The sequence below is a fragment of the Leuresthes tenuis genome, unplaced genomic scaffold, assembly GCF_036924035.1.
Source record: "Leuresthes tenuis unplaced genomic scaffold, fLeuTen1.0.hap1 SCAF_1, whole genome shotgun sequence".
NCBI lineage: Eukaryota > Metazoa > Chordata > Actinopteri > Atheriniformes > Atherinopsidae > Leuresthes > Leuresthes tenuis.
This window is the reverse complement of record NW_027325355.1, coordinates 15,829,861-15,841,500: the sequence shown is the minus strand read 5'-3', so window position 1 is coordinate 15,841,500 and position 11,640 is coordinate 15,829,861. Positions and strand designations below refer to the sequence as shown.

The 11,640-nt window shown below is 44.4% G+C and overlaps 2 protein-coding genes across 2 annotated transcripts; both read right to left on the bottom strand.

Moving 5' to 3' along the window:
* Positions 1 to 208: 208 nt before the first annotated feature.
* Positions 209 to 5,914, bottom strand: cyp20a1 (cytochrome P450, family 20, subfamily A, polypeptide 1). The gene is made up of 13 exons (XM_072380348.1): positions 5,723 to 5,914; positions 5,230 to 5,279; positions 4,875 to 5,041; positions 4,641 to 4,786; positions 4,406 to 4,573; positions 4,226 to 4,304; positions 1,869 to 1,981; positions 1,735 to 1,789; positions 1,445 to 1,565; positions 1,240 to 1,351; positions 999 to 1,063; positions 753 to 842; positions 209 to 648 (listed from the first exon to the last, which is right to left on the bottom strand). The coding sequence occupies exons 1-13, from the start codon at positions 5,792 to 5,794 to the stop codon at positions 495 to 497; spliced, it is 1,392 nt and encodes a 463-aa protein (XP_072236449.1). The 5' UTR covers positions 5,795 to 5,914; the 3' UTR covers positions 209 to 494.
* Positions 5,915 to 6,625: 711 nt separating this feature from the next.
* LOC140301636 (transmembrane protein 237B-like) lies at positions 6,626 to 11,413 on the bottom strand. The gene is made up of 14 exons (XM_072380232.1): positions 11,245 to 11,413; positions 10,978 to 11,013; positions 9,665 to 9,696; positions 9,514 to 9,527; positions 9,359 to 9,430; positions 9,146 to 9,274; positions 8,958 to 9,051; positions 8,490 to 8,647; positions 8,274 to 8,406; positions 7,994 to 8,185; positions 7,291 to 7,364; positions 7,125 to 7,212; positions 6,900 to 7,021; positions 6,626 to 6,805 (listed from the first exon to the last, which is right to left on the bottom strand). Exons 1-14 carry the CDS (start codon positions 11,263 to 11,265, stop codon positions 6,741 to 6,743), a joined length of 1,230 nt encoding a protein of 409 aa, XP_072236333.1. The 5' UTR covers positions 11,266 to 11,413; the 3' UTR covers positions 6,626 to 6,740.
* Positions 11,414 to 11,640: the final 227 nt, after the last annotated feature.

The window sequence follows — 11,640 nt, the reverse complement described above, 5'->3', positions numbered from 1 at the left end:
AAACGTATCAAGGTGTCACCTCAGTTTAGAAAGTGTAATTATTGTAATTGGGATATTTTCAGACACAGACCAAATAATTGAGCTAAGAAGCAACAAACGAGTCATTAGAATCAGATCTAGTTTAATTATGAACTGGTTGAAGAACAAATGACACAAACTTAACTTTTTTAAAACATATTTAATTCACAAATGTCTTAAAAAGAAAAAAAAAAAAAGAAAGAGAGAAATGAAATGTTCAAATGCTGTGTGGCTCTGACAGATGACAGAAGCTGACTCAAAGCAGTTGTTCTCGAAATGGAAGGAAAAAAACTTCCACAGCACAGAGTTTCCCTCCCTGACCAGAAGGGAGTCACAGCAAGTGGAGCTTAATGATGTTGGAAACAGAAGCGTAATACTTTACTGGTCATTTCTCACTCCTGACGTTACATTTGTTGCTTTTCTGGAGCAGGACACTTCGACTTTGTTCCCTCCGCCGGGCTTTTGCGGACTTCATTTCAGCTGTTTCTGCTACTGACAGTGATCCAGGTTTCCTCTTTCGGCGTGGACACCAGCTCCGATCGGACCTCTGCCACTTGTCCCTCCAGCTGGCGAAGCTTCAACCGCCGCACTAAGGTGCTGAGCAGGACCGTGGCCACAGTGTAGGCGAACCTGACGCAGACCAAATAAAGTGGAGTCCTAATCTCATCAAGCTAACTGTTTCCCTGCTCCAATAAAGCTTTAAAGGATTATATGGGGGGGAAAAGTGCCTTTACCTGAGCTCTGGACACGTTTGCTTCCCCGAGAAGCCAAGCAGGCAGAAACTCTTCCTGGCCGATTCCTCCTCAAATCGATCTGGATCAAACCTAACAGATGTCAAAGCAATCATCAAAATCGTTCTCTTTTCCCCACCCCGTTTTTGGTGAAGCGACCGGCTCCAGAAGGCTTCTATGAGAGGTGCAGGGTCATTCTGAAAGTAGCCGAGGACTTGCCAGAGCTAAAGAAACGTGTGGCTGGTGTACCTGTACGGGCGGCTCCAGGTGTCAGAGTCTTGCAGGACCACTCCCAAAGCGTAGATCACCAAAGTCTGAAAGATGACAACACGCAACGTCTTTCAAACAATCGCCGCCTGCTGTGGAGCCAAGAAAGACACTGACTTTTTCCTAAATGTGTTTCTGCTGGTGTGATGCCAGGTGTTGGTCAAACAAAAAGGCGGAAGTATCTGGCGGAGGCTGCCAGCCACAAACGGCAGTAACGAGATACCTCTTTGGGGATGACGTGCTGATCGACTTTGCCCTCCACTTCCTGAAGCCGAGCAGCGACCGGGGTCAGCTTGGCGGTACGCACCGTCTCATTCAGGACTTGCTGGCAGTATCTTTACAAGGACATAGAGCGCAAAGCCTTCAAAGTCTCCTTTTTGGGTGTGAGATTTCCCCTCTGCTGGGTCAGACATGAAGCCTGCTCTTACCTGAGCTGAGGAATCTTGTCCAGGGAAATTGGATCGGAACCCAAAACGTCCTCCAGCTCCTGGTACAGCTTGTCCTGGACTTCCTCGGAGGTAGACAGGAAGTGAAGTGCCCAGATGCACACTGCCGAAACACAAATCCCATTTCAGGCTCAGGAATCCAGAAGAAACTGAAGGGTTTTGACAGACTGCTCTAACATAGGTCATTTACTGCTTTTAGAGACTATGCTTGTAGCCAGAAATGAGGCCAGATGTGTGATCAACTTGATTTAGGGGGGGGGCATGTCGCTTACAGTTTGCAGAGATGACACATCCGGCCAAAGTGAAAACCATGCAGTCCTCCATGATCTGAAACAAACAAAAACATTCATTCCAGGAGACGTTCGTGTAGCGTTTGGAGGGTTTAAAGAGGACATCGCGATCCGACCTGTCGCTCCGTGAGGCTGGACTGAAGCAGGGCGTCCACAAACTCCGTCTGCTTCCTCTGGGCTTTCCTCTCCTTCACCGCCGACAGCAGCATGGACTCCATCTCTGACAGGGCTGAAGAAGCAGGAAAGATTTGATGAAACACATTCATGTAGGGCGACAAATTACATGATATCACATACGTTTCATAAGACTTGCTTTTGCAGCTGCTGGAAAAGCTAAAATTCACCAAAACCTGACAACTCCAGATGTGATGGACGCATATTTTCATATACTCTCCAAACCGTATGGACCATCCTCATGAGCCACCCCCAGTTTTGTTATATTTTGCTTCAAAGGAGTAAGACTTGCCGGTAATCGTTTAAAGTAGCCTTGAGCTATAATTCTTCTGGTTTTCTGAAGGTTTTTCCGCCTCTCATTTTCAGAGGAATGTCCTTTTTTGTTTGTTAAGCCACTTAATGCTGACCTTTAAAACATTAACGCCTTAAAAAAAAAAAAAAAAAAAAGGCATGAACCAGTGAAGTGTCTACGCATAACATAACTAACAAAGAACCAATTTCAAATTGTGTCTTTAGTTACTTTGTAACTGGCAACTTGTTGTGAGGACACATCATTTGTTCCAGTTTCTTTAGTTGCATCTATGAAACATACGAAAGATAACACAGATCGACTGGTATGAAACTTTTGCACCAACAAGGTCATTCCTAAAGAACTATTAGCTGTAAAACTTTGGCATATATCAGCATGGTGTCATTAACAATTTTAAACTGGATAAGTGGAGGATAAAGAACAAGTGACAGGCCTAAATCACTATCCACAGCAGATGAATGGCATCTAAAAAGTCATGTTCTTGTGTACAGGACCTGATAGATACGTTATGTTATGTTTATGCATTTAGCAGACACTTTTATCCAAAGTGACTTACAGATAGGCAAGTAGGGTAAGGGGGTCTTGCCTAAGGACCCCTACTGGAAACAGTACCTTTCATGCAGGGGATTTGAACCCAGATCTCCCACATGAAAGGTGGGAATCATACCACTATACTATCCAGTCCACTACATCTGGATCTTTGGTAGATCCATCTACTGCTCACTAAGGCCTCATCAGAAATGGTCTCCATGGAGGGGTGGCTGTCAAGAAGCCATCTTTAAGGAAGGGAAACAGGGAGAAAAGGCTGAGCTATGCCAAATGACACAAGAAGTGGACTGAAAATCAGCGGCAACAGGTCTGATGGAGGGATGAATCCAGAGGTTGCGCTTGACTTTTTGACTGACAGGGTCACAAAAATCCCATCATAATCTATTTTACCCATTGTTTTAATAAAAAAAACGACAATAATGACGTATTCAATAGCATTTAATATTCATATTTTTTGTTATTAACATTCAGTTCGAACGAGCTGAACAGAGAATCCACACCATGACATAAAAAATAAGAACAGTTCATCTGCAGTGGCCTGAACGCCACTTTTGTTCTGAATTTGCGCTCTGCTGCCACACTGGAGACTGGAATTACAAGCGCCACTTCAGCCAAAGTTTTGAAATCAGGGAGCATTTCTCTAAGTGAAGTGATCAGAAGTCGGCAAGACTCTCTGAAGGAGGGAAAGCCAACGAGGTCCAGTGAGACAATTGCTAATTAATATGCTCACTCGCCACCAAGTGGCCAGGAGTGTGCATTGCAATATGTTAAAATGATAGATGGCCTTCAGATATTTCCATCACCGTTTGAAAAAAAAAAAAAAAAAAAAACCAGAAATATTCGGTTAACCTGACCCCTGATTGAATCCTCCCAAGAGCCAAGACCTCAACATTATTGAAGCAGTGTGGGATCATGTTGACAGACAACAGAAGAAAAGGCAGCCAACATCCAAAGAAGAGCTTTTGAATGTCCTTCAAGCAGCCTGGAGAACCATTCCTGAAGAATACTTAAAGAAATGACAACTTTGTCGAAGAGGGTTCAGGTTTTGTTCTTGACCTGTATTACCAGTCACCGCCACATTACATCATGCCAGCGCACGGCCTTAATTTTAGAGGACATGCATGAGTAAAGGTGTTTTTTTTTTTAAATCTCTTTTGGGACTCATTTTGGGATTATAGGTTAAAATAACTGCATCCAGCCTATAAGGCCTTCACACAGCAACGGAAATAACTAAAGTTCCCCCAAAACTATGGCTTCCTGAATGTGTCTGTTTTGTTTTTGTTTCTAGTTTTTTATCGAGAGAGAGTGAGAAAACAACTGAGCATCTGCAGACTTTCCATCTTCTTATTCCCCTCTAAACCTGCAGCAGGTGGGAGGTGGATCGGTGGCTCGCAAGGCTCCATAATGAATGACAGACAATCGTCCAGTATCTCCACTCACCCTTCTCATACCGTCCTTTTCTACTGGAGCTCTTCTCCAAGGAGTCGTCCATGTAGCCCTTCCCAATTTCTGACCAGATCTGGTCGCGTCGGTGCAAAGACATTGTTAGGAAACCACAACATGCGAAGAAACACATCCGAGCTGACAGAAAGACGACAAACCACAGCCAAACTCTCTCACCGCGTTATGGTTCTTGCGGAAGGAAATTATCTCGGCGTCGTCTTTGAATCGCTCTCCCAGAGCCAGCTGGGTGACGGTTTTCAGGGAAAGACCCAGCAGGTGGGCGCACAGCGGGATGTGCTGACCTTCTGGGAAGGATCCCCACTTTCCCACCAGCTCCTCTGCCACCTGGAGGACAGAATAACAGTCAGTGGGAAGCGTGCGACTTCCACTGGTTTTCAGCAGCGGTGCAAACCTTGAGCATGAGAGGGAAGTTGTTCTTTAGGGTGTTGTTGATGGCACTCTCGTACAGCTTCTTCCTTATCACAGACTCGTTGGCCCCGCCTCCGATCCCCGACTGGTAGCCAAGCAACGACTTCAGCATCGTCTCAAAGGAGTCAGCTGAGGGACAAAGAAGAAGCTGAGTTGGGCTAACGTGAATGAGAGATTCTTCCTTTAGCATTCATCACATCCTGACCGATGAGCTTACTTGTGTGGTTGGGGTTAATGTGCTGCCGGAGCTGCTCCACGGAACCCAGGCTGACCACGGGCCGGCCGCCAAACCAGAACGAAGCCACAGACCCAAACTCCTGATGCAGACTGACAAGGAACTCATGCAGACTGCCTTTGTTGACAATGTCCTGCAGGTTTCCATCCCTGAGGAAGCGAAACACAAAATTAAAAAAGATTCACACTTGCCTGTCTGGCGTTTCAATGTCAACATCAGGGTAATGGATTTACTTTCTGTTCAGTTCAGTTCTTATCAGACCCTTAGGAAACCTCCTAAACAGGTTGCATATAACTTTTTCAAGGCTCTGCAGGAGCATGCAAGTATGATCACTTACTTCTCATCTGTGGGGTAGAGACCTGGGATGCCAGAGGCCCTTCTGGATGACTGAAAACATGAACGGAAATCCACAGTCATTTTATTTGCACATACATAAACTGAAGGTTGGGCATGCCGTTCAAAATTTTTATTATTCTGCTATTAGCTCTTCCTCTAGTAAAAAGCACCAACTTTTAATTAGGGGGCATTGTCACAGAACTGGATTTTTTTATGTTTTACGTGCGTTTTACGCTGTTAGCGCTCACTGTAACTTCTAAAAGTTATGTTTAATCAAACTGGGTTGCAGGTAGCGGAGTTAAATGACGGCCGAAAATCGAAAAAGCTCCCAAATATGTGCTAATTCTTCAATTATGTCATGTCAGCGGCTGCAGCTCGTTGGTGAGAACAGAAAAGTCCAGTTGAGTGCTTTCAGCATGGTCTCTGGCGACCCAGTGCCCCCATATAACAGCCTGCTAACGTAGCCAACCAACTTCAAACTTGCGGTGACGTACCGGGTACAAATAAAGAACTGCGCCGACGAGAATGATGACAAACGTCACGGCGAAGATGGCAAAGTCCAGCATGGCTGCGCTGCTAAAAAATCCTTGCAAAAAGAATAAAGATTTCCATCAAACTGACAACAAGCGCTGTTACCACGTCAACGTTATTTATCTGTGTTCGACTGCGCAGCCCGGCCAAGCGGACACGCGAAAGTAATCGAACTCAGAGGGAATCGATGTGGACGCACATTTAGAAACCACACTTGTCACTTAAGCTCTTTAATGGACAGCAGTTCGTATGACTCACATTCCAATTGCCTTTACAGTCAACTAAAGCCCCCCCCCCCCCCCCCCCCCCCCAAAAAAAAGATTTTCAGAATTATTAAGACTTTTATCAAGTCAATCATGAAGTGTTTTCACTTGAACTCAACATGACAGTTCAGGTTCTTTCACTCACTTTTCAGCTCACACTGGTTGTGTGTCTTCAATTCAGATACATTCAAGCGTTTTTGTCTGACACTTCAGCTTATTCTATCATAAACTGACACGTTCATTCTCTTAGAAATGTCTTCTCCACACCTCCAAATCGAAATAATTCAAATCCTTTTGGGTTTCAGGATTTTCTAAACTTAACAAAAGCCTCATGAAAAACTCTTTCACTTCAGCTGGGTTGCGTTTCACTCCGTGCACCTGGAAATATAATTAATTTCATTCTGTGCCTCTTCGTTGGGAATTTCAGTTTCAAAAGTATCACATTTCCTTAAGCTCTTTACTACAGGCTTCTATTCTGCTGAATGACTTGTTTTTTAAAAAAAAATCTGTTGCACTTCTTCTTTTTTGCCGTAAAAACGCTAAATGTTCCAACGGATTCTTCTGCATCAGCACTTCCCTTCAGGACAAATTAAGAGGCATTACTGGTTGAGTTAAACGCCTTTATTTAAAAAGAGACAAGCACATTTCAAAAATACAAAAATAATGTAGGATACATTCACGACGTCAACAGAGCTGCACAGAGAGTCATTTCTTTTTCTCAGGCAGTTATTTCTGATTTGTCCTCTGGCTTCGGAGGCTCAATCTCCATGGCCATCAGATAACCTGAAGGAGGAAGGAAAAGGCCATAAAAGTTAGTGTTTTTAAGGTGGATTGAAGGTATTAGTGATACTCCGCAGCACTGACTAGTCGCACTCACTCTCAGTGTAGTCTATCTCAGGTCTGGCGGCAATAAAAACCCAGGCCAGACCCACCAGCAGCGCCACCACCAGGTTGATGGTCACCCACGGGTGGAGAATTTGTTGCTCCGACCCTGGAGGCCTACAGGAGAAATATGAGAGCTTTAGGAAACAAATCCAGTCTTCATAGAGACACAAAAAAATAAATAATGATAATAATAATCAGACGACTCCAGTGAACTCACCATAACGTCGTGTTGAAGGATGCGTAGAGGTTGATCCGGTCGCTGGTCATCTGCTGGCTCAGAGAGAGGATCAACGCCGAGAAGTACACTGAGCGAAACAAACAACGAGCGTGAGACTGAGCCAAAAGAGACCGTAATAATGCGTGAACGAACGGCGTGGACTCACAAAATGAGGCGAGAGCCACCGGATCCAGCGTGATGAACTCCCGCAGAGCCACAGAGCCTTTGGCTATATTCACCCTGACAACACAACGGTTTCAGTTTATTTGAACAAGAGGACTTATTGTGTCTAAAATCTGCTGTCCTTTTTCCCTTTGGCCCCACAGTTCTGGAGCTGTTTTAGACTGAATTTGGGGATGTTTTTGTGCCCAGGGCAGCAGTTATTCAGGTGATCTGTGCCCACGCAGATGGGAAAACACAACTAACTTTTCAAAACATTTGGAAAGATACGAAGAAACTGATGAACTCAGAGAAATATTGTTGATTTTTGCTGAATTGAAGCTCAAACTTGAAGGTTTTCCATTCATTAAAAAACGCACACCTTTCTGAATGCAAATGCAACATTTCAAACTTGGCACGTCATCAGACCTTTTGAAGTGATTTACCAGACAGAAATCAGAAACTCAGAGTTCCCAGTTGCCCATGAATGCACCATGGGAGCAGAAGAAATACAAATTAAAAGCTTGCTTAAATCATAAAACAGCATCTTAAACCCTTTACTCACGCTTTTCTGATGCAAAACTCCTCCAGTTACTCCATTAACTTTCAGAAACTATCAAGAGTTGTTTTTTTCCCCTCAATCTTCTTTCTTTTTTTTTTTGTAATCGATCATGAGGCTGATTACGATGGATTCGGGGGAAGAGTTTTACCTGTCGAAGGCCGCCACAGTGCTGATGACCAGCAGCATGTAGAGCAGAGACTGGGAGGGGTACGCCAGGCTGTGGTACTGCTCCAGCAGGTTGGACAGAGCGGTGAGGTGCTGCCCCGCAAGGATGTACACCACCACCACATTCCACACCGCGTAGCCCGCCAGGAAGCCGTGACAGTACAGGCCGAACATTCTGAGCCACACACGGAGAAATGTGAGGCGACGGGACCACAAAACTGCATGCTATTCATTGCAAAAGAGACATTTTTTTTTCCCCCCACCTGAAGCACTGGTGCACTTTGACAGAGACGTCTCTGGTGGTCCACAGCGGCTGCATGTGCTGGAAGTCTATCACGTTTTCCATCTGTTCGCTGGTCCTCTTCCAGTCGGAGCGCTCCGCAGCCTGGAATCGTTCTACACGCGAACACACAGAGGCATTTATAAGTCCAACTGACCGTTTAACAGCCTGGTTTTCGTCTTGTTCCTCCGTCACTCACTGTTCCTCTCGACGAAAACCTTCCCGACCGGCTGGCTCTGACCCTGCGGGGCCGAGAACAGGGAATGCTGGGGGATCGGGGACGAGGAGTTGGTGATGATGTCGTCGTCTTCGACGTCCAACTCGTCAGGAAGCTGCGATTCAGCCACTTTGGACCTCCTGAAAGAAAACGTGCAATAAGTCACGGCGATTTATTTCCATTCCGCTCTCTCGTCATGTTCGGTCGTCTTTGTTGAACTTTTTCACTCTTAATTCTATGTTTCATCGTATAAAAAAAAGGAACTAACACATAGCTGTGTCCAAATACTCTCTACATCAGAATAAGAAAGATCATTTCAGTGATTTGAATTTGATGCTTTTCTTTGAGACAATCGATTGTAAAATAAATACCTTTGAGTATTAGTCACAGTTTTTCTACATTTTTAGACCGTAAAAATGACTGAAAATCCAATACTTTTTGGCTTCTTACTTCTTCTTTCGGGGTTTCCTGACCACTTCTTCTCCATCGGTGGCCTGATCTCCCGTGTCTCCGTTCACCAGTTCGGCTTGGTCGTCTTCGAGATCTGAAACCGAAACAAAACCCCGAAATAATGTCTGTTTGACACCGGCAACAACCTCTGGGCTGCTCGGGACACTTGAGACGTCGTCTGATTTCACCTATCGTGGCACTTTTCTTCTTCTTCCTCCTCCTCTGCAGCGGCACATCCGTTGTGGTCTCAAGGGTCAGCTGATCTCCGACCTCAGACGCTCTCCGGCTGCCGACGCCTCCCATCTCCAATCCCTGATCTAGGGAGCAAACATTGAAGCTGTACACCTCCCAAATTTCTGATAGTCGAATGATGAATCTTATCAGACGTCTGCATTTCCTACCATCCATGTCATCGACTCCATTGGTTTCCTTTCTCGCCCTCTTCTTCTTCCGTTTTGGTGCTGGAACGTCTCCTGTGCAAGATGATGCACACATCAAGGTCAGTGAAATGAATCAAGGAAAAGATGGATGATTTGTTCGACTAATTCGTACCCACCGGTTGTGTCTTGGCTGCACGAGTGCAGGCATCGCATCGGAAGAAACAAAAAAGAAAAAAAAAGGGGGGGAAGAAAAGCTTCGTGTGAGTGTTTGAGTGTTTGAGCGCTTTCGCTTTCACAATTGCTGTCAGAAATGAAACGGTTTCCTACCTGGACATCGTAGGAAGCGCTCGCTGCCCCCGCTGAGGACACACAGAGAGACAAGTTTGAACTTACAGGCACTTTTCATCGCATTTTTGCCAGTACACCCCGGGATAAGAGGCAGGAAAAATGAGACGTTTTAATGCAAATTTCTCAAGAGCTGCTTTAACAGAACAGGACAAGTACCTTATAAGAGGCTATATTAAATCCTGGACGCTTACATAACACCTCAGCCGGTACGGGCTTCCATTCAGACAATTCAGAGAAATCTCTTTTTATGACAGAGATCCCATCAAAGAGCGCCAGACAATAAAAACCTTACCGTCGTCTTTCTGGCCATTTCACCCAAGAATCAAGTCAAGAGCGGAGTGAAGTGACACAGGAGATCCTGACTGCTAAATCCTTGGCTAAATCTGCCAGGACTGAGGATTACTTACTTATCAAGGACTGGGCGGTGTGGGAAAACCACAGAGGAAGAGCGTCGGGGTAGAATCTGGTTCCATCTGACCACGTGTACAGAAACAGAGGGAGTACGGCGCCTTTTTGTTCGTTTCAAAGTCAAAAAGAACCACCTTAATGCACTCCCTGTGTTATAAGTACAACAAATTAAGAGAAGTGGAAATGAAGGAATAGAAGGGAAAAAGAAGAAACAGGCACAAAGAATCTATCCAAGGAGCATTTTCTGACATTCTGTTTGTCATCAAACTTCTTTTTTATCCAAAGCCTTGCGCGCCATCAAGCCAGTGACATCACCAAATCTATTTTTAATTCAAAGGTCCTTTCTTTCCCAATATTCATATTTTTCAGAAATTTTAGGAAGAGCCTCGAGAGACCAAATGCAATGGTTTAAGTCATCCACCCCACAGTTTGTGAACAAATTGTGTGGAAAAATTAAAGCAAACCCTATGTACAATGCTCAGGGTTGACGTGTCAGAGCAGAATAGAAATGTGTTCGACTTCCTCCAGGTCCTGAAATTTGGAACGCATGACATATTGCACCGTGTTATCATCTATTGAACAAGACACGGGCCAAAATGCAAAAGGAATGTGCGAAAAACAGAGACAGCAAGCTCAAATCGTGGAAGTGGCAAATAGCAATGCCACTTCCGGTGGCATCCTGCTGCCATAGGAAGTGTCATGGGATTTGAGGTCTGTGATTTGATTCGAGTTGTTGTTCATCTAAGGTTAACATTAACTTCATTTTAAGACCTTGTAAAGGACTGGGCAGTTTCTTCTTGATGCTCCAACAAATAAAGCCTCACACTTGTAAAGACTGTGTACATAATTCAAAGTTAATCGTCAGACAGGAATTATTTACTGACCTGAGGAAGAGGCGGCAGCTCCCTGGTCCTCATTTTCTGAAAAACAAAAACAAAACACCGATGGGTTACTGAAAAAATATTCACCCGTTTCAAAAACGCAACTTAAAAAAAAAGAAACCGCTTTCCGCTGAAATACAGCCTTTACGTTACACTGTCAACGGACATTTGGAGACGCACTGCCTTCCATGACGGGCGAAGTTTGGGATTAATTAACAAAGTAACATTCAAACTGGTTGAAGGGGAGCCGTTATTTGTGAATATCCCCACCTTTGAGCCTTCCATGTCCATTCTTCTACACTTCCCCTAAAACCGCGACATTGAATTGTATTCCAACGACATTGTCTGAAGCTCACGTGCAGATTTCAACAGCAACAACCTTTCAAAGATCGAATAAAACGCTGCTTCTGATTTGTTTACACACTGGCAGCGGGAGTGCTTGTTGCCCGGACGTATTTAGGAGGCGCACACGAACCCCCCGGTGTCTTCAAAATAAAAGCTTGAAGTAAACAAAAACAAATAAAATAGAATATATACATGTATTAGACTGTTGAGTTACTGTTGAGGTCATTGATTTAAGTCACAAATGGGTTAAATTATAAAAATTTCATTGCTGAATTATTATTGAAAAACACGGTTTGCGTATTCATTCATATATTTATTTAC

Bases quoted from the DNA above. Each gene is read 5' to 3' on its own strand.
- LOC140301636 (XM_072380232.1), bottom strand. From the start codon at position 11,265: ATGGACATGGAAGGCTCAAAG. The intron at 9,697-10,977 runs GTCAGTAAATAA...GTGTGTCCTCAG, and splicing joins AGCTGCCGCCTCTTCCTCAG to CGGGGGCAGCGAGCGCTTCC. The intron at 7,365-7,993 runs GTAAAACTCTTC...TTGTGTTGTCAG, and splicing joins ACTGTGGCGGCCTTCGACAG to GGTGAATATAGCCAAAGGCT.
- cyp20a1 (XM_072380348.1), bottom strand. From the start codon at position 5,794: ATGCTGGACTTTGCCATCTTCGCCGTGACGTTTGTCATCATTCTCGTC. The intron at 5,280-5,722 runs GTACGTCACCGC...TCATGTTTTCAG, and splicing joins CAGTTCTTTATTTGTACCCG to TCATCCAGAAGGGCCTCTGG. The intron at 5,042-5,229 runs GTAAGTGATCAT...TCGCTTCCTCAG, and splicing joins CTCTACCCCACAGATGAGAA to GGATGGAAACCTGCAGGACA.